Source organism: Molossus molossus, unplaced genomic scaffold, assembly GCF_014108415.1.
Source record: "Molossus molossus isolate mMolMol1 unplaced genomic scaffold, mMolMol1.p scaffold_m16_p_19, whole genome shotgun sequence".
NCBI lineage: Eukaryota > Metazoa > Chordata > Mammalia > Chiroptera > Molossidae > Molossus > Molossus molossus.
In genome coordinates this window covers 45,195,771-45,222,402 of record NW_023425354.1, presented here as the reverse complement: position 1 = coordinate 45,222,402, position 26,632 = coordinate 45,195,771, and the positions used below count along the sequence as shown (strand labels likewise).

At 40.7% G+C, this 26,632-nt stretch overlaps 1 protein-coding gene across 3 annotated transcripts in view; it reads right to left on the bottom strand.

Annotated features, from left to right (window-relative positions):
* Positions 1–26,632, bottom strand: part of KIAA0753 (KIAA0753 ortholog) — a 67,623-nt gene that overhangs the window by 14,491 nt on the left and 26,500 nt on the right. For all 3 annotated transcript variants that reach the window (XM_036268239.1, XM_036268238.1, XM_036268237.1), the window contains exons 7-15: positions 25,156–25,366; positions 16,041–16,273; positions 14,112–14,278; positions 11,486–11,605; positions 9,529–9,618; positions 7,771–7,849; positions 6,653–6,736; positions 3,329–3,505; positions 2,095–2,176 (exon numbers count right to left, since the gene is read on the bottom strand). In XM_036268239.1, coding sequence (XP_036124132.1) covers positions 2,095–2,176; positions 3,329–3,505; positions 6,653–6,736; positions 7,771–7,849; positions 9,529–9,618; positions 11,486–11,605; positions 14,112–14,278; positions 16,041–16,273; positions 25,156–25,366 — 1,243 coding nt within the window. The remainder of the gene's footprint in view (positions 1–2,094; positions 2,177–3,328; positions 3,506–6,652; positions 6,737–7,770; positions 7,850–9,528; positions 9,619–11,485; positions 11,606–14,111; positions 14,279–16,040; positions 16,274–25,155; positions 25,367–26,632) is intronic.

The following is a 26,632-nucleotide window of genomic DNA, read 5'->3' as shown; positions in this document are numbered from 1 at the left end:
AAAAAAGAACTATGTATGACAAAGAATGTGTACCCAAAATGCATAAAGAATTCCTACAACTCAAAAATAAGACAACTCATTCGAAAAATGTACAAAGGATTCGAATAATTCATAAGGGAAGATATAATGGTCAATATTCACTTGAAAATGTTCTAAACCTCATTCTTCACCATAGAAAAGAAACTTACACCAGCATGGCTACAATTAAAGACTGACAACAGCAAATGTTGGCAAGATATGGAACAACAAGAACCCAATTAGATGGGAGAGTAAAATGGCACAGTCACTCTGGGGAAAGGTTTGGCAGGTTTTTATAAAGTTAAGCATCCACCTATCCCATGACCTGGCAAGTCTGCTCTTAAGTGTTTATTCAAGAAAAATAAAAATGTATGTCTACACAGACTATTAACGAATATATTCATAGCAGATTAATTTCTAATAGCTCAAAACCAAAAACAACCAAATGTAGATCCACAAGCAAATGGATAAACTAGATGCAGTACATGCATAAAATGGAATACTATTCAGCAATGAAAAGGAAAGAACTACTGATACAAGTGTTGCGGTAGACTGAATAATGGTTTCGCAAGGTGTCCACATTCTAATCCCTGGAAACGGAATGTTCCCCTCTATGGCAAGAGGGCCTTTCAGCTAAGGCTTTTGAGATGGGGCAAGTATCGCAGATTATGAAGGCCACCCTAAATGTAACTCAAGTGTCCTTATAATAGGCAGTCACACTGTGCTTGAGTAAGGGGGGAAGATTTGACTATGGAAGAGAAGGTAGTGTGACAACAGAAACGAAGTCTGGAGTAGTATGTTCAGAAGTCAAGGAGTGCAAGCAGCCTGAGAAGGTGCCTACACCTCGGAGTTAGCCCTTTAAGACTCAATTCAGACTTCTGACCTCCAGAAGTGTAAGAGAATGATTCTGTGTTTTAAATCACTGAATCTGTTGCAAAAGGAAACAAGTAACAGATAAATCTATAAACCATCATGCTGAATGAAAGAAGTCTTAGACAAAGAGTAATATATGCACGTATGATTCCACTTACACCAGAGTCTAGGACAGACATCACTAATCTATAGTGGGGGAAAAGCACAATTGCTGCCCGGGTTGTGGGGAACTAACTGGGAAGAAGCATAAGGGAACTTTCTGAGGTGATGATATATAGTCTATATTTTGATAGGCATTTGGATAACAAAGGTGCATTCATTTATCAAAACCCATGAAATGGCCCTGGCCGGTTTGGCTCAGCGGTTAGAGCGTCCGCCTGCGGTCCGGAGAGACCCAGGTTCGGTTCCCACTAAGGGCACGTACCTCAGTTGCAGTTTGTCCCCAGCTCTGGTTGGTCGTGTGGGTGGCAACTACTCGATGTGTCCCTTTCACATCGATGTTTCCCTCTCTCTCTCTCCCTCCCACTCTGTCTGTACAAAAAATGGAAAAATGTCCTCGGATGAGGATAAAAAACAAAAACAAAAAAAAAACATGAAATGACACAGTTAAGATTTGTGCGTTTTATTATATGTAAATTTCACCTCAAAAGAAAAAAGAGTCATAAACATTAAGCTCGAGCTGTGGATACACATGTTGAAATGTTTAGGATGACGTGTACTGATGTCAACGACTTTCTTTGTTTTTTGTTTTTTTTTTGTTTTGTTTTGTTTTTATCCTCACCCGAGGATATTTTTCCATTTTTTGTACAGATAGAGTGGGAGGGAGAGAGAGAGAGAGAAACATCGATGTGAAGGGACACATCGAGTGGCTGCCACCCACACGACCAACCAGGGCCGGGGACAAACTGCAACCGAAGTACGTGCCCTTAGCGGGAACCGAACCCGGGTCTCTCCGGACCACAGGCCAATGCTCTAACCGCTGAGCCAAACTGGCCAGGGCTCAACGACTTTCTTTGAAATGCATCCAAAAATAAGAGAAATTGATGGATGGGTAAAAGATAAATAAATAAAGCAAATACAGCAACATGTCAATTGTAGAATCTATAAGGTGGGTATAGGAATGTATAATTTTTTCAACTTTTGTGTATGTTTGAAATTTTTCAGGAAATAATGTCGGGGGGGAAACATGAGGGGAACACTCACCATTCTTTTCTTCCTGCATCCAAAGATGAGGATCAGTATACACAATTTTACTATATCTTTGGCGAACTGTTTCCTGGTATTTCTTTAAAAAAAAAAAAAAAAAGGAAAATTTATGAGAATCAATTTGTTTCATTACAAACCAGAGCCAGTAAGAATGCCCCAGCTCAGCAGACACATGTGACATGGACGCACCGCCGGAAATGAGCATCTGCCAGGCCAGGGAGCCATTCATTTACGAGGTGGAATCTAAAACAAAATGAAGCCATTAATGTAATCAATCTAACGCAGACTAGCACTGCCCACCAGAGCTTGTGGTGAAGATGGGAATGTTGTATAGTTGCCATGTCCAACATAGTAACCACAAACTACTGACCATTCTGACCACTTGAAATATGAGTGGTGTGCTTAGTCTTAATTAATTTACATTTAAATAGCCATGCTTGGCTAGAGACTACCATACTGGACACTTCAGGTCTAGAAAGTTACCCCCAACACTGGGAAATAAGTTAGAAGGCTAGGATAAACTAGACATCTTTAAATTTTCAAAAAACAACAAAAAATTGTCCTCTCTATAATGTTTGTATTGAGCAGCGAAGCCAAAATGAGATTTAGTCACAGTGCATTTGTGAGAAAAATGCTGAACTGTTTGTTAGGAGACCTGGAGGGATTCTTACCCTTGCTCTGGTGGGAACTAGTCTGCGACCTTAGCCAGAACACTTACTCCCTTAACGTGTCTCAGCTTCCTGCTCTGAACAATCCTGGGGTTGGGCCGGGCAGTGCCTTAGACTGAACATTCTGAGCAAATCATTCTAAAGTAGGATCATGGATTAAAGAAGGCAGACTTGTCTGTGATGTGTCAGGATCAGATGCTAGCCAGGGAGAAGAGGCAAATGAACAGCATTTACAAGCCGAGGGACGAAGAAGTCACGGTCCTGGTGTTTTCTAAATCACATCAATGATATCAGGGTAAATTAATATTGATCACTTCCTGAGTTATGTGTCAAGCAATAAGCTACTAAGGACTTGATGATACTTCATGCCTCATTTTATCTTTAAAAACACCCTACTTATTAGAGAGGGTAAGTGACTTTACCAAGGTCATACACTTGATTGGCAGTTGGGCTAGGATTTAAAACCAGTGGTGTGATTCTGACCTACAGAGCCTCGAGGAGGGAGGGTCTGCACTCCAGAGGTCAGCCCCCCGCGGCACCGGAGCCTGCAGCCCAGACCTCACCTCCATCTCCTCCATCCGGAACATCATGGTCTCCAGATACAGGCTGTCCCCGGAGGTGGCTAAGAAGTCAGGATCCAAGATCTTAGAGTGAGTCACATCCCGGAGCACATGAGCGGTATCTTCCAAAATATCATCCAGCTGACAACTGTTGTTGGATTTACAATCAACAGCAGTAGCCTGTGAAACAGGGAGGGGGTGGAAAAGCAACACAAAGACAACAGAGGAACTTAAAGATTAATGCTGATCACAAGGAGCCAACCACGTGGGGATCTACCTGGCAGAGTTTCTACACTGAGTCAAACCTTGGCTAAGTCAGTAAACATCAAAACCAGTAACATTAGTTCAATTTTTACCAGTCATTGAAACAGTAGCGTTAACCAAGTAATACTATTACTGTCCATGTAAAGTATCATTATCATCTGTTTTGCCACTTGGTAAAGCAAATATCTCTCGTGCTATACTCAGAAAAAGATCATTTTACACACTCACATTCCAGAGCATCTGCTCTCTTCTGATCCAATGCCTTTGGTTCATGACATCACAAAGTTCACAATTGTTTGCTTGGGACCTTCTACCTACAACCTGGGACAGCTTGATCACCCTTTCTTGATCTTATGTTGTTGACATTCACAAAGCATTTTACAATTTGCAAAGCATTTTTATTTATTTATTTTTATCCTCACCTGAGGACACTTTTGCATTTATCTTCAGAAAACTTAAAGAAATACAAATTAGTTGAATAACCAATACAATAAAATCACAAAAACTCTAGAGACAACTAAACCAGTAATACGGGTCTGGTTAATGGAGACGTGTACATTTGTATGTGTAATGTATTCCATCTATAAAGAACAGAATGTCCAGAATACCATGTGCCTTTAACAAAGACAAGAACAGTCTCAGTGTGCTGACATGGAAGATCACCAAACTATATTAGAGAACGAGCCTGGGCACAGACCAGCATATGGCATCCCTTTGTGGGGAGGTTTCACTTTTTATATTATACTTTCTGAATTGCTTGAATGTTTGGCCATATGCATATAAAACTTTAAATTAAAACAAACTCCTACATTTCAGAAAAATATATTTCATGTGCAAATCCAGTTAATGGCAATAGCAGCAGCAATAGACAAATATGTTATAATGGTGCCCTTCCAAGAGCTTTGTCCGGATACCAGAGTCTGTCTTGTCTAGAAGCAAATCTACCTCGAGTTGTATTTCACTTGTATGGTACAGCAAGAATCTTCTCCATTTCAGAAATGAGAATTCTGAGAATTTATGTTCAAGGTCCCACAGCCCTCTTATAAGTTAACAGGAAAATAATTCTTTTTACTTCATTACAACTTCAATGAGGTTTTTTGTTTGTTTTTATTCAGTTATTTATAAACATTGACTCTTTTTTTACAATTTTTTTAATTTATATTTTTATGTTTAGAGAGAGCGAGCCCTGGACGGTTTTGCTCAGTGGTTAGAGCGTCGGCCTGTGGTCCAGAGAGATCTGGGTTCGGTTCCTGCTGAGGGCGTGTACCTCGGTTGCAGTTTGTCCCCAGCCCTGGTTGGTCGTGTGGGTGGCAGTCACTCGATGTGTCCCTTTCACGTTGCTGTTTCTCTCTCTCTTTTCCTCTCTCTCCCTCCCACTCTATCTGAACAAAAAATGGAAAAATGGCCTTGGGTGAGGATTAAAAAAAAAAAACAATAGAAAGAGAAGAAGGGAGAAGGAGAGGGAGAGAGAGAAACGTTGATATGAGAGAGAAACATCAATCGGCTGCCTCCGGCACACCCCAACTGGGGATTGAGCCCACAACCTGGGCATGTGCCCTGACCAGGAATCGATACAGCAACCTTTCAGTGCATGGGACAATGCCCAACCAACTGAGGCACACCGGCCAGGGCTATAAACAGTGACTCTTGATGGTGCTCTGTGGGAATCTCTTTGCAACAATCCTTTTTTTTTTTATCCTCACCCAAGGATATTTTTCCATTTTTTGTACAGATAGAGTGGGAGGGAGAGAGAGAGAGAAACATCGACGTGAAAGGGACACATCGAGTGGCTGCCACCCGCACGACCAACCAGGGCCGGGGACAAACTGCAACCGAAGTACGTGCCCTTAGCGGGAACCGAACCCGGGTCTCTCCGGACCGCAGGCCGACGCTCTAACTGCTGAGCCAAACCGGCCAGGGCGCAACAATCCTGATATTTAACAGCAGCCCAGAATACTAAATACTGACGAGTTACTTTTCTTCTTCAATAAATTATATTAAAGACCACTTAATGCCTATTGTATAATCCTTATATAGAAGGCTGATTATTCTTAATAATATTAAAATATGTCCACTTCATGGACATTTATAATCACTTCATTTTTCTTTCTTATTACAATGCCACATGGAGTTGCTTCCCCGGATCAGACGTCAGCCGCCCTGTTTTGCTGGGGCAGAAGGAGCACTTGGTGGCTGCGCGGCACAAAACGCCAGCCACAGCGTCCCCAACTTATAAGAGCTAAATGTAGGCTTCCAGTGTCCAGTCTTAGAAGCCTCACCTCACATGCGATTCTGTCACAGAATAACTGGTTCAATCAATTTATAATCACAAAGATTATGAAAATATGCTGCAGCTAAAATATTAATTCTAATAGGGACCCATTCTCGAAATCTACTTTCTTCCTTCCTGTTCCCAAGGTGGTGGGACCGGTGGAGCTTCATTCCAACTTCCTTCTAACGCTGGACCTTTCCCACTTGCTCTGAGCACATAAAGCAATAACTTCTTTCCAACCCGCACAAAGATTCAGTGGATGCAGTCGGCACCTGCCACTCACAGCCCTGGGCAGGTGGGGACACTCCCACTGGTCCTCCAGAGTCGGGACAACCAAAAACGTGTGCGCTTTTTTCCTCTCTAATGTTATCATTTTTTCTTGGGCTATCTTTTCTCTCTGTGAGGCCAGATACTGGTCATTATTGGGCACACAAAACATGCTGGCCCAACAATAAATATCAGGCCATAAGTATAAAGGAAATCAGGCCAGTAATGAGCAGAACAAGGCTGGATGAAAGGAAATGAGGACAGCCATTGTTCTGCCGAAGGCCATCAACATGCAGGGCCACGCAGTGCACCAGGAGAGAGAAGAGCCACTAACAAAAACCTGTGGCTCCAGAGACTTCTGTGAGCTGTTTGCAAGGCTGATCTAACTCATAATGCTAAATATACACTGTAAGAATGAAAAATAACTTCCACTTCTTTAGTAGAATAATCTAGTGTTTGCAAAGTAATGTACGCATCATTTTCCTTACACCAGAGACATCGTCACATAATAGTTTCACACATACCTCCTCTGCAGGCTGGGCTGTCGCTGAGTTTACCAATGATCGATCCTTCAAATGACTATCTGCTTCCAGAGAAGAATTGACTCTCTATTAAAACAGACAAGCACGTTCATGAATTACAAAAATGTACAACCCATATTAGTATAAATGAATTCTGTAACAGAAGAATTTGTGTGGAACTGTTCATCAGCTTTAGCAACATTGGGCTTTTTGCAGCCATTCAAAGCACTGCCTTCATGGAAATAAACGTCGTGTGTTCACCTTGGCTTTCTGCCCTCTTCCGTCCCTCAACTTTGTAAACATTGTTGGAGTAGCTGTGTGTTCTTATGCAATTACTCCACTTCTCTGTTCCAGTTTCCTCGTTGATAAAATGAGAAGGTGGGACAATTTGGTCTCTAAGATCCCTCCCAGTTCTATAGTCCTGAGATTCCCAAGGACTCTCATAAAAATTCAACATTTCTTAAACTACAGCTACAGAAATTCAGTGACGTTTTCAGGGACCCAGATTGCTATTTGTTCCATTTAAGATGATAATATTGTTCTGTGGCCTCGTCTGTTCACACAGACAGACTATTGCCGTCTACAGGTGGATCTACAGGGTCTGGCCTTGACATTCAGTGAACTGCTTACAGGAGGATGACACGACCTGCTGGTGATGCCGTATGCAATTTCACCTTCAGAAAAGCCCTGGTTTGTGCACAGAAGCTGTCCTAACATCTCTCTCCTTTGGAAAACAAAGTCAGCCATCTCAAACCACTGAAGTGGAAGAGCGCAGGGGTAGAGTGGGCGCAGTTACTGAACACAACATAACCGGCAGACCTATTTGACTGAGATGGAAATTGCAATCTAAACTCATTCCCCAAACTAAACTCTCACCTTTCTCCAAAGTGGGACTTTCTCTCACTCCCCACTGTCTCTATCCCTAACCCACAATGGAAGACACAACAGTGTGTGGGTGGTCTGCGGGTGCCCACAGGGGGCCCACACTACGAGCACACAGCTCAGCACCGCAGTTTCCCGCCGCCAGACACTCAGCCCTACAAAGGGTCAGTGTAACCTCTGTAGCAACCCTTTTTATTCTAGAACTTCCAAAAGGCAAGCAAATGAGATAAGCAGATTACCTGAGCCTTGGCCAGCAGAGGCTTCAAACGCTTCAGAACCGCCTTCTCTACCTCGTCTGCTAACTGGGTAGCAGAAACACTATTTAGAAATAAAATAGAAAATTAAAATCAAAAGCAAGAAAATATCTCATTTTGCATATTTATTTACCACTCCAGGTGAAGGAAAATCAAATTATAAACCCACAATGCTTGCCAATTGTAATGGCTACACAAGTCCCCTAGGGGTCTTGTTAAAATGCAGACTCTGATTTGGTTGGTCTGACTGAGGCTTGAGACTCTGCATTTCCAACAAGCTCCCAGGTAGCTGCAACACCGCTGGTCCTGCATCGAACACCTGAAGAAGAATGTTAGGCTCTCAGTACATTTTAAAAGAATAATGGCTGCCTTTGAACAAGTAAAGAGGGTAGAAGACTGGTCCTGGCCAGTTTGGCTCAGTGGTTAGAGTGTCGGCCTGTGGTCCAGAGAGACCTGGGTTCGGTTCCCACTAAGGGCACGTACCTCGGTTGCAGTTTGTCCCCGGCCCTGGTTGGGTCGTGCGGGTGGCAACCACTCGATGTGTCCCTTCCACGTCGATGTTTCTCTCTCTCTCTCTTTCCCTCCCACTCTATCTGAACAAAATGTCGAGAGATGTCCTCGGGTGAGGATAAAAAAAAAAAGAGGGTAGAAGACTGAACAAACGAAACTAAGTTTGCTCCATTCCTCAAACTCCACAGTAATAGAGTCAGACACAAACCGACAAAGAGAAGGAAAACAATGGTGCTGGAAAGCAAAAGGTCAAAAGTCATGTGAACTTAGCTAACCTGAGAAAGCTGACTTCTTAGCCAGCAATGGGTAAGATTGAAAATCCACACAATGTGCACTGCTGACTTACACAGGCACAAGACTGAGTGGGTACCAGGTGTCTCTAAGCCTGGGTGAGCTGGGAGGGGGTTGTGTAAATGTGGAGGACAAGGATGTTTGAGAAGTTAGACCTCTCTCCCGCTCTGTGAGAAGTCGGGCTGCTCACTCTCTTGACTAAGAGATGTCAGTCACAGCCCAGGCTCCTACTGAAAGGAGGGGACCATGTACGCATGCTGAATACCAAGTGGTAAGACTCACAACTCAGCCCCTAAAACACTGCATCTAGATCCTTACCCTCCAGGAGGAAAATCAGAAGATTCTTCTCTCTAAACAGTCTGACCCCCCACTCCCAACACACACACACACAAAGAAGAGACCTAAAAACCAGCATGAGGGTCCTTAGCAAACAGTCCACCCAGATGACCCTAGAGCAGTGGTTCTCAACCTTCCTAATGCTGTGACCCTTTAATACAGTTCCTACTGTTGTGGTGACCCCCAACCATAAAATTATTTTCATTGCTACTTCATAACTGTAATTTTGCTACTGTTATGTCTTAGGCAAACCCTGTGAAAGGGTCATTCGACCCCCAAAGGGGTCACGACCCAGAGTTTGGGAATCGTGGCCCTAGAGTAAAGTTCAAGTTCAATAATCCCTTCAGCATCAAGCAAACAGAGCCTAGAGGACAGTACAAAACGGTCACCCCAGCTGTCTTCAGGGCAGCCAGGGCTCCCTTGCTCTCCTATCGGGGCTCCACTGTAGGCTTCTAAGGTGATTTCAAAATCTTTTAAGCAGCCAACCAGTCGATAAACATAAAGGTGTGACTACACCTTTAAACAATTGCACTTAGCTGTTAAAATAGCTGGATAATATAGGACAGGCCTGCTTTATCTTTCCCTACTTCAGAAGCAGATATTTACCTCTGATTTTGCATTTTGTCCATTTCTTCAGTTTTTAATTCTCCAAGTTCCTTCAATCTTTTGGCAGTTTCTGCATCAAGCCAGGCGAGTCTAGCAGACAGAACAAAAAGAGTCAGACCAATTCTGCCTCGACCTGCAAGTGTCAATACCACAGAAACAGCCTGGGCGTCAGGATCCTCCAGAGCGCCGATCCTGGCTCCAGGAAGGACTCAGGAGGTAACTCAACCTCTCTGCCCCTAAAGCTCATGGACCACTCCGGGTAAAAAGACATGTCAGTGCAAAGGCACTCCTAGCTAGTGTGCAGAGCAACAGAAACTGCCCACAAATACCCTCCCTGGACTTCGGCTCTCCTGGTCAACTATAAAACAAAGCTGTTAATGTAGCTACAAGTTGAGACAAAGAAACAGACTCCCAGGAGAGTCCTAAAGGCACAGTGAAGTCAAATACAAGAGAAAGGAAAAGCTAACTCTGCACGTGGATGGGCTTTGATTCTTTCAGTTTAGGATCTGTAAACATTATCAAATTATTTAATGGCCCATTTTCATTTTTGCTTTCCCATAATTTTAAGAACGATTTCAGCCAAACGAATGCAGAGAGACCCGTTTTCACTGTTGTCCTCACACGGAATGTTCTCGCCTTATCACCCTCTATTTAAGACCTATTCTTTAAGTCCTAATTTATTTTCCATCTCCCCCATGAAGCCTATCTCTCTACAGCAAGAAGTATTCTGTCCCCCTTATAAAATCTGTTCTTAACCCTTTAGTTCTCGGGGTACATGTCATGTTCTATCTTAAATTACAGCTACTGACAAGTCCTCCCTACTGACTGTAGATAAGCAGGGACTGGGGTTCGGTCTTCTTTGCCCTTTCCGGCAGTCTCCCAAGCGCTCACAACGGTACCGCATACAAAACAAAACTGGTAGACAACTGACACACATAATTAAAAAAATTTTTTGATAGCCCTGGACAATGTTGCCCAGTGGTTAGAGCATCGGCTTTCGTTGCAGGTTCGATCCCAGGCCCCCACTGGGGTGTGTGGGAGGCTACCAATCGATGTCTCTCTCTCACGTCGATGTTTCTCTCTCTCTTTCCCTCTTAACAAAGTTAATGGGAAAAAATATCCTCAGATGAGGATTAATAACAAAAAAGAAGTTTTAGTAATTATATACTTATGCCCTTGCAAATATTATTGTTGGACAAAGTCCAAAGGTGCCACCAGAATGCAGCACAAATAAGCTTAAAAGGCACTGGACAAACATGACGCCCGCGCCGAGCCCTCCGGTCCTGGCTGCTCGTGCCCGTCGTCGTCCTGCTTCCCTTCCTGTCTGGTGCTCTTCCCCTGGTGCCCCTCCTGGCCTTGCCCCTGTGGAGCCAACCCAGAGTTCAGTCCTCGACCCACAACTGAATTCCGTTTCCTACTCCTCCGCATCAAGCTCATCTACCTGCATGGCTGAGTCAAACAATGCCTCAGAGGACTCCCAAATCCACCTCTCCTAGCCCCTAACCTTTTCCCTCCAGTGTCGATCCTAGGTCTCAACCTACCTGCTGTGCTTGGCAACCAGAACAACACCCCATCCCGGGGCAGACTGCCTGGGTTCAAATCCCAGCCTGGGCACTGGCTAAAAGTGTGACCATGGGTTAAAATGATTTCACATCTCTTGCTTTGGTTGCTTCATTTGAAAAATGGGGGTGGTAAGCACAGTATCATACTTTACAAGGTTATAACGACTAAAAGACTTAATACGTGTAAAGCACCTGACACAAATAATTTTTGAATGAATAAAATAAGAAGGAATAGAACAGGGGTTCACTGTCTAAACTGCACAGTTTGACAGAAAACGTTAATAATTTACATTTTAAATAACCAACTTTATACCCGGGGAAGATAAGAAAGTTCAGCTGAGAATCTGTGAAAGAGGCCCTTGCATCCTCGAAGGTCTGGAAACACCTGCACAAACCTGGCTGCTTCGTGCTCAACAGCGCCTCTCAGTCGACTCTCCTCTTGAGCGCCTTCCTGCTCGGCGGACTGCGCTTTCGTGGCATCTGTGGGGCTAGGCTTCACCTTCAGCCACGCCGCACTGCAAGACATGAAAGGTATATCTATGCCACGGTTCACTCCACGTCCAGCGGCTCAGAGAAGACAAGAGCATTAAGTAAGTGGCGATCTCCAGCACAGGGCCCTGGCGTGGCAGCTGAGTGTGACCAAGAGTGAGATCCTCCAGGACGCAGGCTCAGTGTTAAAGGAGAGTGCTCCTTCTGCTTCACAGAAGCAGTCACTATTTAAAAAAGATGTTTACGGTCAATTACAGAATAATGGGTAAACTTCAACAAAACCCTGTCATAATATACAGATTTGGATCACTAATCACATTCCATGTTACAAAGCTACTCTGTACCTTTATAAGGCCTAGTACAGCCCTTTGAGCCTGGAAGCCGTATCCCCTCCCCTGCCTCACCCAACACACACACGCTCTGGAAGACGGTCACTGTATATGTGGTTGTAATACAAACTTCAACTAAGATGTTTACCAAGTGAATTCACATCTCTATACTAACATATATACACACACATATATATATATGTATATGTGTGTGTGTGTGTGTATGTATATATAAATACCATATATATATCTAAATACAGAATTTAGAATAGAGAAAGAAATAAAAATGAAAAAGCAGCTCTGGCCAGTCTGACTCAGTGGTTAGAGTGTCGGCCTGCGGAATGAAGCGTCGTAGGCTCAATTCCCAGGCAAGGATTGCGGTTCAATATCTGGCCTCAGCCTCCGTCCCTCCCGCCCTCCTTTCCTTCCACTCTATCTAAAACTCAATGGAAAAAATATCCTTGGGTGAGGATTAAAAAAAGAAAGAAAAAGCACATTATGAAATCAGAAGACCTGTTATTAGTCCTAGCTCTGCTATATAAGCAAGACATTACATTCTCAACATGGTTTCTTCAACTTTATTTATTTATTTTGGTGGTTGTTAATCCTCTTTTCCATTGATTTTTTTTAGATAGAGTGGATGAAAGGGAGGGAGGGAGGGAGGGAGAGAGAGAGATATAGAGGGAGAAACATTGATTCGAGAGAGACACATCGATTGGTTGCCTCCCACACGATCCTGACAGGGTTCGGGGATCAAACCTGAAAGCCAGGTAATGTGCCCATAACCAGGAATTGAACCCTTGACCCTTCAGTCCACGGGCTGACGCTCTAACTGCTGAGCTAAACCGGCCAGGGTGGTTTCTCCCACTTTAAAGTGGGGATTGCCCAGCTGGTGTGGCTCAGTGGTTGAGCGTCAAGCCATGCGCCAAGAATTCTCCTGTTAGATTCCTGGTCAGGGCACATGCCCAGGTTGTGGGCCAAATCCCCAGTGGAGGGCGTGCAGGAGGCAGCCAGTCGATGTTCTCTCTCATCGATGTTCTCTCTCATCGATGTTTCTATCTTTCTTTCTCCCTTCTTCTCTCCAAAATCTATAAAGAAAAAAAATATTATTAAAAAATATTATTAAAAAAAAAAAGTGAGGGTTGGTTGATAAGGAGAACCATTCATTCAGAATCATTCAGTCTTAAGGGGAACCCATTCTATCAGGCTTCTTACCCTGTCTTCTGCCAGCCTCCCAAAGTCACCTAACTTCTGACTCATTTGCTCCCCACATTGCTGCTGTTTGCTGCCTTCCTTTTACTGACCGCCCTCCTACGTCCTTCCCGTTGTGCTTTCAAGAATTACTGTCCATGGTAAATAAGCTCCCCTTCACCGTTTCCCTGAAGACTGCTTCCACCTAACTGGACCCGATGCGCCTGGAGGACAGTGCCTTCGCTCTAGCTCTGTGGAACGGGCGCTCCTCACCCTCCAGTGCTACAAACGAGGGCGACACAGCGATAATGTCAGCATTGCCCGAACCATGCCCTGCAGTCAGAACGGTGTCTGTGAGATTTGTGTGCTTTTATAATTCACAATTATCTGGAATTAGAATTACTTTAAGATATTCACTCATCCAGCCCTGGCCTGTTTGGCTCAGCGGTTGGAACATGGGCCCACGGACCAGAGTCACGGGTTTGATTCCGGTCAAGGGCACGTACCTCAGTTGCAGTTCGGTCCCCGGCTCTGGTCGGAGTCGTGTGGGAGGCGGCCAATCAATGTGTGTGTGTCTCTCTCTTCCCCTCCCACTCTATCTGAAGATAAATGAAAAAATGTCCTCAGGAGAGGATTAAAGAAAAAATCACTCATCCAGCAAAGATCTATTGATGGCTACTAAGATTTACTGAGTGCCAGGCACTGAACATTCGACACAGGAAGGCACAGTTCCTGGCCTCAAGTCACTGGAATCCACTGGGTGAAGAGAGGGTGAGGGAAGCCTAGGAGCCGCCATATAATGACGTGTCCACAAGGTGCTGGGATGGCCCAGGGAGGTTATGCCACCGGCAGTCAGGGAGGAAAAGGGAACCAACAGGCTTTTAGACAAAAACTTCTCATGTATTACTCACCCTAACAAGCTTTTCCTCTTAATGGGAACTAAGGCTGCTACTTTATTTGCGTTAAACAACAGGTCACCTTTGGCCTGTGGAGGAAAAATGAAATCACATACCACTTAGGAGACGCTGGTGGGGACGTGGGGTTGGGAGGTATCCAAGGAGCCCTGCTGTCTTTCACAGGCTGCTGCTTCATTTTCAGTCTGGATGAGACTGTTGTCTGTTGCAACCTGCTGATGCTGTGAGATTGGGTTGGTCTAATTTTTTCAGCTTTGTGAAGTCCCTGTTAAAGGTGAATATGAATTATCAAGACAAATGAATATGAAAGAATCTGTCTTACTGAAGCTTCAAGGGCCCCTACACTATTCATGTATCCACTTGGCAAAAACCTAACTGGAAAGCACTGTGGTAGAAATTTGGGGGAAGGTGTAAATTATACTAAAACTGGTGGGGGCGGGGGGAGGAGAGGAGGTGTAAAATTGGAATCCCTAGTTTTTCCATCTTTTGATATATATAAAATACATTTTTATGTTTTCCTAATTAAACAAACAAACAAAAAGGTTAAACTGTAAAACATTCTTGGTTAAAATATTTAAATTCTGCCCTGGCTGGTTTGGCTCAGCAATTAGAGCATCGGCCCAAGGACCAAAGGGTCATGGGTTCAATTCCCAGTCAAGGGCAGGTACCTGGGTTGCAGGTTCAATCCCCAGCCCCAGCAGGAGGTGACCAATCAATGTATCTCTCTCACATCAATGTTTCTCTCTCTCTCTCCCTCCCTACCTTCCACTTTCTCTAAAAACCAATGGAAAACTATCCCCGGGTGAGGATTAACAAAAAACAAAGAAATAAACCTTAACTTCTCTGAGCCTCAAGTGTCTCACCTGTAAAATGGGAGATAATTTCTTCACAAGTTTCTGTAAGGTTTAATGGGCATGTAGGAAGAGTATGATGATGAAGGAATAAAGGCATGCGCCATCTAACCAGAATGATTCCGGCTACATTAGAACATTATAGAAAATGAGGCAGTCTCTGAAGAAGAACACCAAGCTCCATTCACACAGGCTCAGTTCTGACTCCCCAACTACCCAGAAGAGTTTGTTTGGAAAGGAAAAAAGACTTGATCTAAATCCACGATCTGTCAGTAACTAGCTATAACTACCAATTCCTTTGTCTCGGGTCACTGGATAACATACAGGTTTACTACAGAAGCCTCTGGACAGCACCATTAAACGGCAATAACGACATCAAGGGTGTTTAGACTAGGAGGTGGTCTTCTGGCCATTCTCCACTGGTAGAGCCTTAAGTTAAATTTCAAATAGAAGCTTAAAATATAATAATAGTTTCAAGCCAACTGGCTTCCAAAGCCGTATTAGAAAGTATGCACCCTAGGATACCTTTTAATATTGAGTAATTATTATTTATCAATATTTATCTTTGGCAGGAACCAAATCTTAATCCCCTCAAATTTCACACTCCCAAATCAGAAGCAGAAAAACCTAAATTTTAAAATAGCCTATGTGATTAGGCCCTTGGTATCAAATAAGTTACAATATTAGCAAACCAGGACAAGAGAGAATGTCCTGTCCTAGCAACAATATTAAGAATTGCTATTTTTGTTAAAAAAAATAAAAACAACCTAGCCTGGACAGTGTGGCTCAGTGATTGAGCATCAACCCATGCACCAAAAGGTTGCCAGTTTCATTCCTGGTCAGGGTACATGCCCAGGTTGTGGGCCCGGTCCCCAGTGGGGGGCATGCAGGAGGCAGCCAATCAATGTTCTCTCTCATCGATGTTTCTAGCTCTCTCTCCCTCTCACTTCCTCTCTCTTTAAAGTCAATAAAAAAAAATTTTTTTAAATAAAAATTAAAAATATAAACAACCTAGAGCTAAGCTAAGTCAGCTTAATCTAGAATGTTGGACCCAAGGGCTCTGGCATTCAAATGTCTGAGAACTCAAATCCTGGCTCCGCCCTTACTAGTCTATGTGACTGTTGGACAATGTCAGGTTAACACAAATGGGCCAAAAAGAAAGAAGCAATTTCATACTTGTTGGAGTCTTGCCGGTGCCAGAGCATCTTTCTTCCTAAACGGTACATTTTCAGCCACAGGCTTTTTCCCCACTGCTTTTGTTTTTGCTGGAGCTAATGCCTCTTCTTTGAAGCTTGCATTTTGGTCAAGAATAGATGGAGCTTCTTCTGGAAGGATATCCGCATCTAATACATCAAGCTCATTCTCCAATCTCTGGGTCACTGGAAGCTCTATATCAGGTTGATACTTATCTATATGGAGATTTCAAAAGGACAAACTGAGGGACATGTTATTCAAATCAAGTGGGAGAGAATGATTATTTATAGACTCCTTGTTACCAAAGTTACTCCTCAGCCTGTGGCTCCTACTGCACTTCTAGAAGCAGGAACCCAGGTATCATGGTTGATTCCCTTATCTCACCCCCCCACCACCACCAAAAAAAGAAGAGTTCAACAAGGTTTTGGATAGAAGAAGAAAAACGTACAAGAAATCCCCACATTTCAATATAATTAGAGAAAATATAACAGAAAAAAAAATGCTATTAATATTGGCAACAAAAACTATACGGCACTTAGGAAGAACTCTAACAAAAAACATACAAGACTTTTACAGAAAATACTCAAAGGTATTTTTAAAGGATGTGATAGAAAGAAGATATGAATAAGTTATTTTCATGAATGAAAAGAATACTGTAAAGATGTCAATTCTCCCCAAAGTAATCTATAATTTTCACTGCCAATTCAATTAAAACCCCAACAGATTTTTTGTGTGGATGGAAACGGGTTGACCCAATTACTCTTATAAAGAGTAAAATCCCAAGACAGCCCAAATAATTGTGAGGCACTGTGACAAAGTGTGGAGTGGGGTGGGGGTGGCGGTCTTATCCTGCCGGAGGTACAGTATTCACGACAAAGCCGGAACAAGGCTGTAAAGCTGTAACAATAAAGGCCGAGTGGGAGTGAAGCAGGAACAGGCAGAAACCAATGGAGCGAAATGGATGTGACAGGGGCGGCATGAAAAAAAATAAAACAGGATCCTTGCCTCACACTGAACACTTACATTCTAGATGGAACAAGACCTAAATGTGAAAGGAAAACTTTAAAGCTTTGATTTTTTTTTAATGTATCTTTATTGTTGAAAGTATTACAGATGTCTCTCCTTTTTTCCCCCTGTTGGCCCCCTCCATTGCCTCCTGCACCCCATGCCTCATGGCACTATTGTCTGTGTCCACTGATTATGCATATATGCAGATAAGCTCTCTGGCTAATCTCTTCCCACCACCCCTTCCCCCCATCCTCTGAGATTCATCAGTCTGTTCAAGCTTTTAGAAGAAAATATAGGAAGAATATGATTATGATATCAGGACAGAAAAGGCTTTCTTAAACTCAAATATAACATTAATATATTTAAATTTAATTATACGAAGCTACAAATTCCTTTTGACAAGAAGACACCATAAAGTCAAAAGACAGAGTCTAGAAGTAGAGATCTATAATGTAAATAATTAACATAGGATTAATATGCAGACTATATAAAGAACATTCACAAATCTTTAAGAAAAACAATCCAACAGAGAAAGACTAAAGATAGAAACTAGCAATTTAAAGAGAAAAGTTGAACTGTTAATGTACTGGCCTGCTCCTATCACGTTGTCCTGATTAAATAAACAGAAGGCCAACTAGGAAGCTTTCAGAGGCAACCTGAGGAAGTACCAGCTGGCCTGGTGCTCCCCTAAATGAATTTGTCCTCTAAGCGAATTTGTTAGTTTTCAGAACTTAGATAATAGAATGAATAGCAGGATAGATGTGTGCTGACCCAGTTCACCCAGTTCACCCAGTTCCCTTTCGCCTCGGCTCCCTCCCACCTCCGTTCCCTCCCACTTATCGCTAACTGCCTCCGCTTCTGTCCTTGCTTGCTCTTCCCCAAGGCCAAGGAGAAATGCCAGCTGCAGGAGTTTGTAACAAGCCCCCTATAAAATAAAAAATCAGCTGAAAGTCGGGGCTGATCTCTGAGAACTGGGGATCAGTCGCCGGCCGGCTTTGCTCTCTATTTGGCTTTAATTTGGCTCTGGTGGTCTCTCGGTTCTCTCGCGCCACAACATTAATAAACACATGAAAAGATGATCACCAGTAATCAAAGAAATCCAAATTAAAACAATGAGGTGCCACTTCACTCTCACAGAAGTGCCTAAATATGTGTTAGACACTGGGCTGGTCATAAAGGATTAATTAATGGCAAATAGACATGATACTCGTCCTGAAGGGGAAGAGAGGCAAAGGCAGATGCTACATTAGTTCTGTCTGACAATGAAGAGAATATCACATTATAGTGAATAAATATCTAATAATAATGCAGTAAATTAGTTTTTGTTACATTCATGTTAGAGGTGGTACATTAAACTACTAAGATTCCACAGAATTAGTAGCAGATTGAGAATAAATAAAATAAAAAACGAACTGATATATAACTTTCAAGTCAATAGAGGAAACAAAATGAAAGAAGAAAAACTTTATTAATACAATAAATAACAAAGGAAAAATAAAACCTTGACAAATGAAAAACATGAAGTACGATAAAAAAGTTCAAATGTATCATTAGTCTCAGTAATTATAAGTAGGTTAAATACAGAACTATACAACAGGGTTAAAAACATCAACAATAAACTATTAGCAACTTTCTTAAAATAAAACATCAAAGAAAAATAGAACATAAAGAAATGAAAAATGTTATTCTAAGTAAATGCCAAACAAGTTAGGTAGATGAAACAGTACTAATATCAAATAAAACAGAACCCAAAGTGAATGACATTAAAAAAGACAAACAGAAATATTTAATAACAACAACATATAAAATCCACCAAAAAGATTTAACAGCCAGGAACTCTTAAGCATTTAACAGCACAATTTCAAAATATACAAAACAAAAATGAATAGAAATACAATGAGAAATTAAGAAAGTCTTGTGTATCAAAAGACTTTACTATACCTTTATATGAGTCACTTACAGATCAGTATATAAAACCAGAATACTATAGAAGAAAAAGAAATAAAGATTGAAAAGGAGGAAATAAACCAATAGTTATTCATAGAAGATATGATTATTTACATAGCAAAACACAAATATCTCCAGATAAATTATTAGAAATAAATTTGCTTAGCAAGGTTGCTAGATAGAAAAGCAATACATAAAATCAATTGTATGTCTACATGTCAGCAATGCACATTAGAAATTAAAATTTTAAAAAGATATCATCTACAAGAGAATTGAAAATAGCAATACCAGGGAATAAAATCTAATGAAAGATTAACAAAACCATACACACACACTATAAATTGCTGAGAGCATTTAAAGATAACCTAAATAAATGGAGGGATATATCCTGTTTGTGGACTGAGAAATTCAGTATTATAAAAATATCAATTCCTCATCAAAATTCCAATAGGTTGGGTAATTTTTATTGTTGTTTTTGGGGTAACTTGATAAATTCTGATGCTAAGATTTCTATAGAAATACCAAAGGTCAAGATTAGCCACGACATTCTGGAAGAATAATAGGTGCCAATGTTATTCTACTGGATATCAAGACACAGAATAATTAAGACAGTGTACACTAGCATAAGAACCAATACTAGATCAGTGGAAGAGAATGGGGGGGCCAAGAAACTGACCCACACATGTGCAGATGGTTAATTTATGATAAAAGTGATACTATATGCCTGCCACTAAGGGGAGAAAATAATCCTTTCAACAATAGTGCTAGTTCAACAGGATATCCAGGGGGAAGATAGTGAAACTTTTTTCTAGGAAATAGTATGAAACTTTTTTCTAGGAAATAATATAGAAAATGTCTTCTTAACTTTGGCACAGGAAAAAGATTCTTAAACAGGATACAAAAAAAAAGATACAAAAACTTAGAAAAAGATTTCGACATTGGACTACTGTGAAATTAAGAATTCTGTTTATCAGCCCTGGCCAGTTTTGCTCAGTGGTTAGAGCTTCAGACACGGACAGAGGGGTTGTGGGTTTGATTCCCAGTCAAGTGTACATACCTGGGTTGCATGTTCAATCCCCTGCCCCTGTTGGGGACGTGTGGGAGGCAACCAATAGATATGTCTCCCTCATCTCTTTCCATCAATGTTTCTCTCTCACTCTCTCACTCTCTCTACCTTCCTTCCTCCCTCCCTCCCTCCCTCCCATGCTCTCTAAAACTCAATGGAAAAAATATCCTTGGGTGAGGATTAACAACAACAAAAAAGATTCAATTACAACAGGAGGGCTCACATAACTCACACAAGTGACAATTTTGGACCACCTAGCTCAGATGATCAGAGAGACTGTGCCACTGAGCCCCACAGGACACTTACTACATAAGGCCACCCTACCAAGGCTGGGAGACACAGCAGATCTACCAGTACACAGAACCAAACACAGAGAGGCAGCCAAAATGGGAGGCAAAGAAACATGCCCCAAATGAAAGAATAGGAAAAATCCCCAGAAACAAAAACTAAATAAAATGAAGGCACACAATCTACTAGATACAGAATACAAAAACAGTGGTTATAAGGATACTCAAGAAACATAGGGGAAGAATGGATGAACTCAGTGGTATAATAAGAGAAAAAGAAAGACATTACATAATGATAAAGGAATCTATCCAACAAGAGGATATAACCCTTGTAAAAATGTATGCACCCAACATAGGAGCACTTAAATATATAAAGCAAATACTGACACACACAAAGGGAGAGACCAACAATGACACAGTTATAGTAGGGGATTTTAACACCACATGGACATCAGTGGATAGATCTTTCCAGACAGAAAATCAACAAAAGTGGCATTAAATGACTCAGTAGACCATATGAATTTAATTTATATTTTCAGAGCACTTCACCCTCAAAGCAGCAGAATATACATTCTTTTCAAGAGCACATGGAACATTTCCCAGGATAGATATGTTAGGACACAAAACAAGTCTCAATAAATTTAAGAAGATTGAAATCATATCAAGCATCTTCTCCAACCACAATGGTATCAGACTAGAAACCAATGATAAGAAAAAATATTTAAAAACACAAATACACAGAGGCTAAATAACATGTTACTAAACAATGAATGGGTTAATAATGAGATTAAGGAAGACTCAAAAGATACCTTGAGAAAAATTAAAATGAAAACACAACAACTCAAAATCTATGGGACACAGAGAAAGCAGTCCTGAAAGGGAAATTCACAGCAATACAGGCATACCTCAAGCAACAAGAAAAACTTAAAATAAATCATCTAACCTTACACCTAAAGGAACTAGAAAAAGAATAACAAAACCCAAAGTAAACAGAGGAAGGAACTAATAAAGATCGAAGTGAAAACAAAGTCTAAAAAACAATATTAAAAAAAAAAATCGCCCTGGCCAGTTTGGCTCAGCGGTTAGAGCGTCGGCCTGCGGTCCGGAGAGACCCGGGTTCGGTTCCCGCTAAGGGCACGTACCTCGGTTGCAGTTTGTCCCCGGTCCTGGTTGGTCGTGCGGGTGGCAGCCACTCGATGTGTCCCTTCACGTCGATGTTTCTCTCTATCCCTCCCACTCTATCTGTACAAAAAATGGAAAAATATCCTCGGGTGAGGATTAAAAAAAAAAAAAATCAATAAAACCAACAGCTACTTCTTTGAAAAGATAAACAAGATTGCTAAACCTTTAACCAGACTCATCAAGAAAAAAAGAGAGAGGACCCAAATAAGTTAAATCAGAAATGAAAGAGAAGTAACAACTGACACCACAGAAATACAAAGGATTATGAGAAAATATTATGAACAACTATATGGCACCAAATCGGACAATTTGGAAGAAACAGATAAATTCCTAGAAACATACAATCTTCCAAAACTGAATCAAAAAGGAATAGAAAATCTGAACAGTGATTACAACCAACAAAATCAAAGCAGGAATAAAAAAAACTCCCAACAAACAAAAGTCCTGGACAGGATGGCTTCATAAGTGAATTTTGCCAAACATTCAAAGAACTAACACCTATCTTTCTCAAACTATTCCAAAATATTCAAGAAAAAGTGAGATTCCCAAGTTCATTTTATACAACAAAGAAAGAAAATTATAGGCCAATATCCCTGATGAACACAGATGCAGAAATATTCAACAAAATATTAGCAAACCAAAGTCAGCAACACATTAAAAAGATCATACTCCATTATCAAGTGGAATTTATTCCTGAAATGAACGGTTGGTATAATAGCACAAATCAAATAACATGACACACCACATAAACAAAATAAAAGATAACTGTATGATAATATCAATAGATGCAGAAAAAGCACTGACAAAATCTTGCATTATTTATGATAAAAAGTTACAGCAAAGTGGGAATAGAAGGAATATACCTCAACATAATAAAGGCCAACCCGGCCAGTGTGGCTCAGTGGTTGAGTGTCGACCCATGCACCAAGAGGTCGCCAGTTCGATTCCTGGTCAGGGCACATGCCCAGGTTGTGGGCCCGATCCCCAGTAAGGGGCATGCAAGAGGTGGCCAACTGATGTTCTCTCTCATCAATGTTTTTCTCTCTCTCTCTAAAATCAATTAAGAAAAATAAATAAATAAATAAATTTTAAAAAAAAACATACATACATACATACATACATAATAAAGGCCATATATGACAAACCCACAGCCAACATCATACTCAAAAACCTAAAAGCATTTCCCTTAAGATTGAGAACAAGACAGGGATGTCTGCTTTCACCATTCTTACTCAACACAGCACTGGAAATCCTAGCCACAGCAATCAGACAAGAAGAAGAAATAAAAGGCATCCAAATTGGAAAAGAAGAAGTAAAACTGTCATTATTTGCAGATGACATGATACTGTACACAGAGAACTCTAAGGATTTCACGAAAAAGACTACTAAACTAATAAATGAATTCAGGAAAGTAGCTGGATACAAAATAAATATTCAGACATTGGTTGCATTTTATACACCCATAATGAACTATAAGAAAGTGAAACTAAGAAAACAATCCCAGCCCTGGCTGGTTTGGTTCAGCGGGTAGAGCGTCGACCTGCAGTCCTGAGAGACCCGGGTTCGGTTCCCGCTAAGGGTGCGTACCTCGGTTGCAGTTTGTCCCCGGCCCTGGTCAGTTGTGCGGGTGGCAGCCACTCGATGTGTTCCTTTCACATCGATGTTTCTCTCTCTCTCTCTGTTCCTCTCTCTCCCTCCCACTTTACCTGAACAAAAAATGGAAAAATGTCCTCGGGTAAGGATAAAAAAAAAAAAAAGAAAACAATCCCATTTACAACTACATTAAAAAAAAAAAACCCTAAGGAGGTAAAAGACTTGTACTCAGAAAATTATAAGACATTGAAGAAAGAAAATGAAAAAGAAACAAATAAATGGAAGCATATACTGTGCTCATGGATAGAAAGAATTAACATCATTAAATTGTGCACACTACCCAAAGCAATCTATAGTTTCAATGCCATTCCTATCAAAATACCACTGGCGTTTATCACAGAATGAAAATAATCCAAAAATTTATATGGAACCATAAAAGACCCCAAATAGCCACAGCAATCTTGAGAAAAAAAGAACAAAGTTGGAGGTATCACACTACCTCATATCAAACTATATACTAAAAGGCTATAGTAATCAAAACAACATGGTACTGGCATAAAAACAGATGTGTAGATCAATGGAACAGAATACAAGCCCAGAAATAAACTCACATCTATATGGCCAATTAATATTTGATAAAGGAGGCAAGAACATACAATGAGATAAAGACAGTCTATTCGATAAATGGTGTTGGAAAAACTGGATAGATACATGCAAAAAAATAATAAAACTAGACCAATTTCTTACACATATACAAGAATAAACTCAAAATGAATTAAATACTTAAATGTCAAGTCTTGAAACCATAAAACTCCTAGAAGAGAACATAGGCAGTAAAATTTCTGACATATCTCTTAGCAATGTTTTTTCTGATATATCTCCTCGAGCAAGGAAAACAAAAGAAAAAAGGAGAAAAAAAAAAAAAGAAACTATATCAAACAAAGTTTTTGCACAACAAAGGAAATTATCAACAAAATGAAAAAAACAACCAAATGGATGAAGATATTCACCAATGATTCATCTGATAAAGGGTTAATATCCACAATTTATAAATAATTCATACAACTTAATACTAAAAACGCAAAACAATCCAATTAAAAATTGGTCAAAGGACCTGAATAGACACTTCTCCAAAGAGAACATACAGATGAACAATAGACATGAAAAGATGCTCCACATCACTAGTCATCAGAAAAATGCAAATTAAAACCACAATAAGAGTCTGGCCTGTGTGGCTCAGTGGTTGAACATTGACCCATGTACCAAGAGGTTGCCAGTTCGATTCCCATTCAGGACACATGCCCAGGTTGTGGGCCTGACCCCCAGTGAGGGGCATGCAGGAGGCGGCCAATCCATGTTCTCTCTCATCAATGTTTCTATCTCTCTCTCCCTCTCCCTTCCTCTCTCTCTAAAAATCAATGAAGAAAAAAATATTTTTTTAAAAAGTACCTGGCAAAGACATAGAGAACTATATACTGATGATCACTGCTAGTCAAAACATAATTATATGCCCATTTTCAAGGGCAAGTTGGCAATATGTCTAAATGTGCACACCATATAAGCTAGAAATTTCACTTCTTAGAATAACAAAAATTGATCACCTATGAAAAAAGATACATATATATCTAATGTGTGTGAATATATACGTCTGTCTGTCTGTCTGTCTATCTACCTACCTACCTACCTACCTACCTAGCAACCTACCTACCTACCTACCGTTAAAATGAGAATTAAAAGTAAGGCTCTAACTTCCAGCTCTGTAAAAATTTACTTTGGGTAGCCCAAACACTATGATGTAGGAAACAGGAATTTTACTTTTCCACCCTCCCCCATGGAAGAATACTCCAGCCTCAACCTAAGGAAGCGTCTTGGTTACGATCCACTTGTCCTAGTTCAAGTATACTTTCTTGGACTAGGTTTTGAATCCTAACTTTCCCCTCAGTGTAGCAACTGTTCCAGTCCAGACAATTTTAAAGAATAAAATACCTTCCAATGAACACTTTAGGACACATACCAGCAAGAACCTTCTTCGCCATTGAAGGTTGTCTTGTTTCCTGTGGAAACATCTTTTTTGTTACGAAGGGTCTCCTCTCGCTCTTTGGCAATGAACTTGGCCATCTTTCCAAGGACCGTGAGTTACCAATAGGAAATCTGCTCCTAATTTCAGTGAAACTTTTCTTCACCTTTTTTGGTGACAGTTTCTTTTCCAGGAGGGATTCCAAAGCCTGCCGTGAAACAGTCAATTATTATTTTAGTTTATTTATTAGTGATTAAAAAGTCTGGCTTTTAATCACAAAATTCAAAGTTAAGACTCCAGAGAAATGTGTTATTAAATGGCTATCTCTAATGATTAAGAAAATATTGCTTAACTTAATTGAAAACTTTATTATTTAGGACACCAAATTAATTAAAGGAATTCTGCATGTTTTTAACATGTTAAGCTCACTAAAACTAATAGCAAAAAAGATAAAGAATATGAATACTTTTAAAGGCATTCAAATCCTGAAATTAAGGATCACATTTTAGATACTAACCATAGTTTTCAGGATATAAACCTATGTACTTTAAAAGCATTTTAATTCTCAATAAAGACCTCATAAACTCAAATAATATTTTAAGTGGGCAAACAGACTATATTTTAATATGCATTTTCATATTGCGTATTATGGCAGGAGATCTGTGCCCCCGCCCTTTCTAAAAGAGGCACGTCCTCTAACAAAGTACCCCCTCACTCATCACCAGGCAGGAAGGCCTAGTCTCCACCTGGCCAGTACACGTTAAGGACAACTGAACAAAGCCAAGGAGATTTAGTTCAGATGACAGTAAGGCAATAAAAAAATAAGCTATGGTATGGTACAGTACATCAATAAGAAAAGAATACTGGTGTGTACTGGTCAGGAATGAATAGTGTTAATGTTCTTACTGCTGACAAAGACAACAAGGTCACTCTGAATACTATTGAATACTTTCAAAAGTAGGAGAGATAAACATTATGTTTAAGAAACATTATGTTAAGCACTCTTACTCAAAATTTGGGAAAGGGCCTGAATAATCTCCCGAGATCTTTTTCTAGGATTATAAAGATATGTCCTCTAAATGAAAACATTTTGACCAATAAATGTTTCTTATAGGTAAGTTTAAAAAGCATCACATGATTTGATATGCTGTCTACAGGTCTGCATTGGACAGTAACTTTCCTGATAGAGATTTCTATATACACAAATGTAACCAATGCATTCACAAACATATTTGCTGGATAATGAAATTGTTAAGGTACAAGGAGCCTTAAAGACCACCAAGGGCTGGTTAATGGTAAACTGGTATGTCAATTAGTCCATGATTTTCCCCACTACGCACCTTTCCTCTCTGGTCCACAGCTTACTATATCATACTGACATACGGGTTGTCTTCTTATTTGCGGATGAAAATGTGGGTGTAGTGGAAATACCAGTGGCATGGAATCAGAAGATAGGGATTTGACTCCCAGCTCT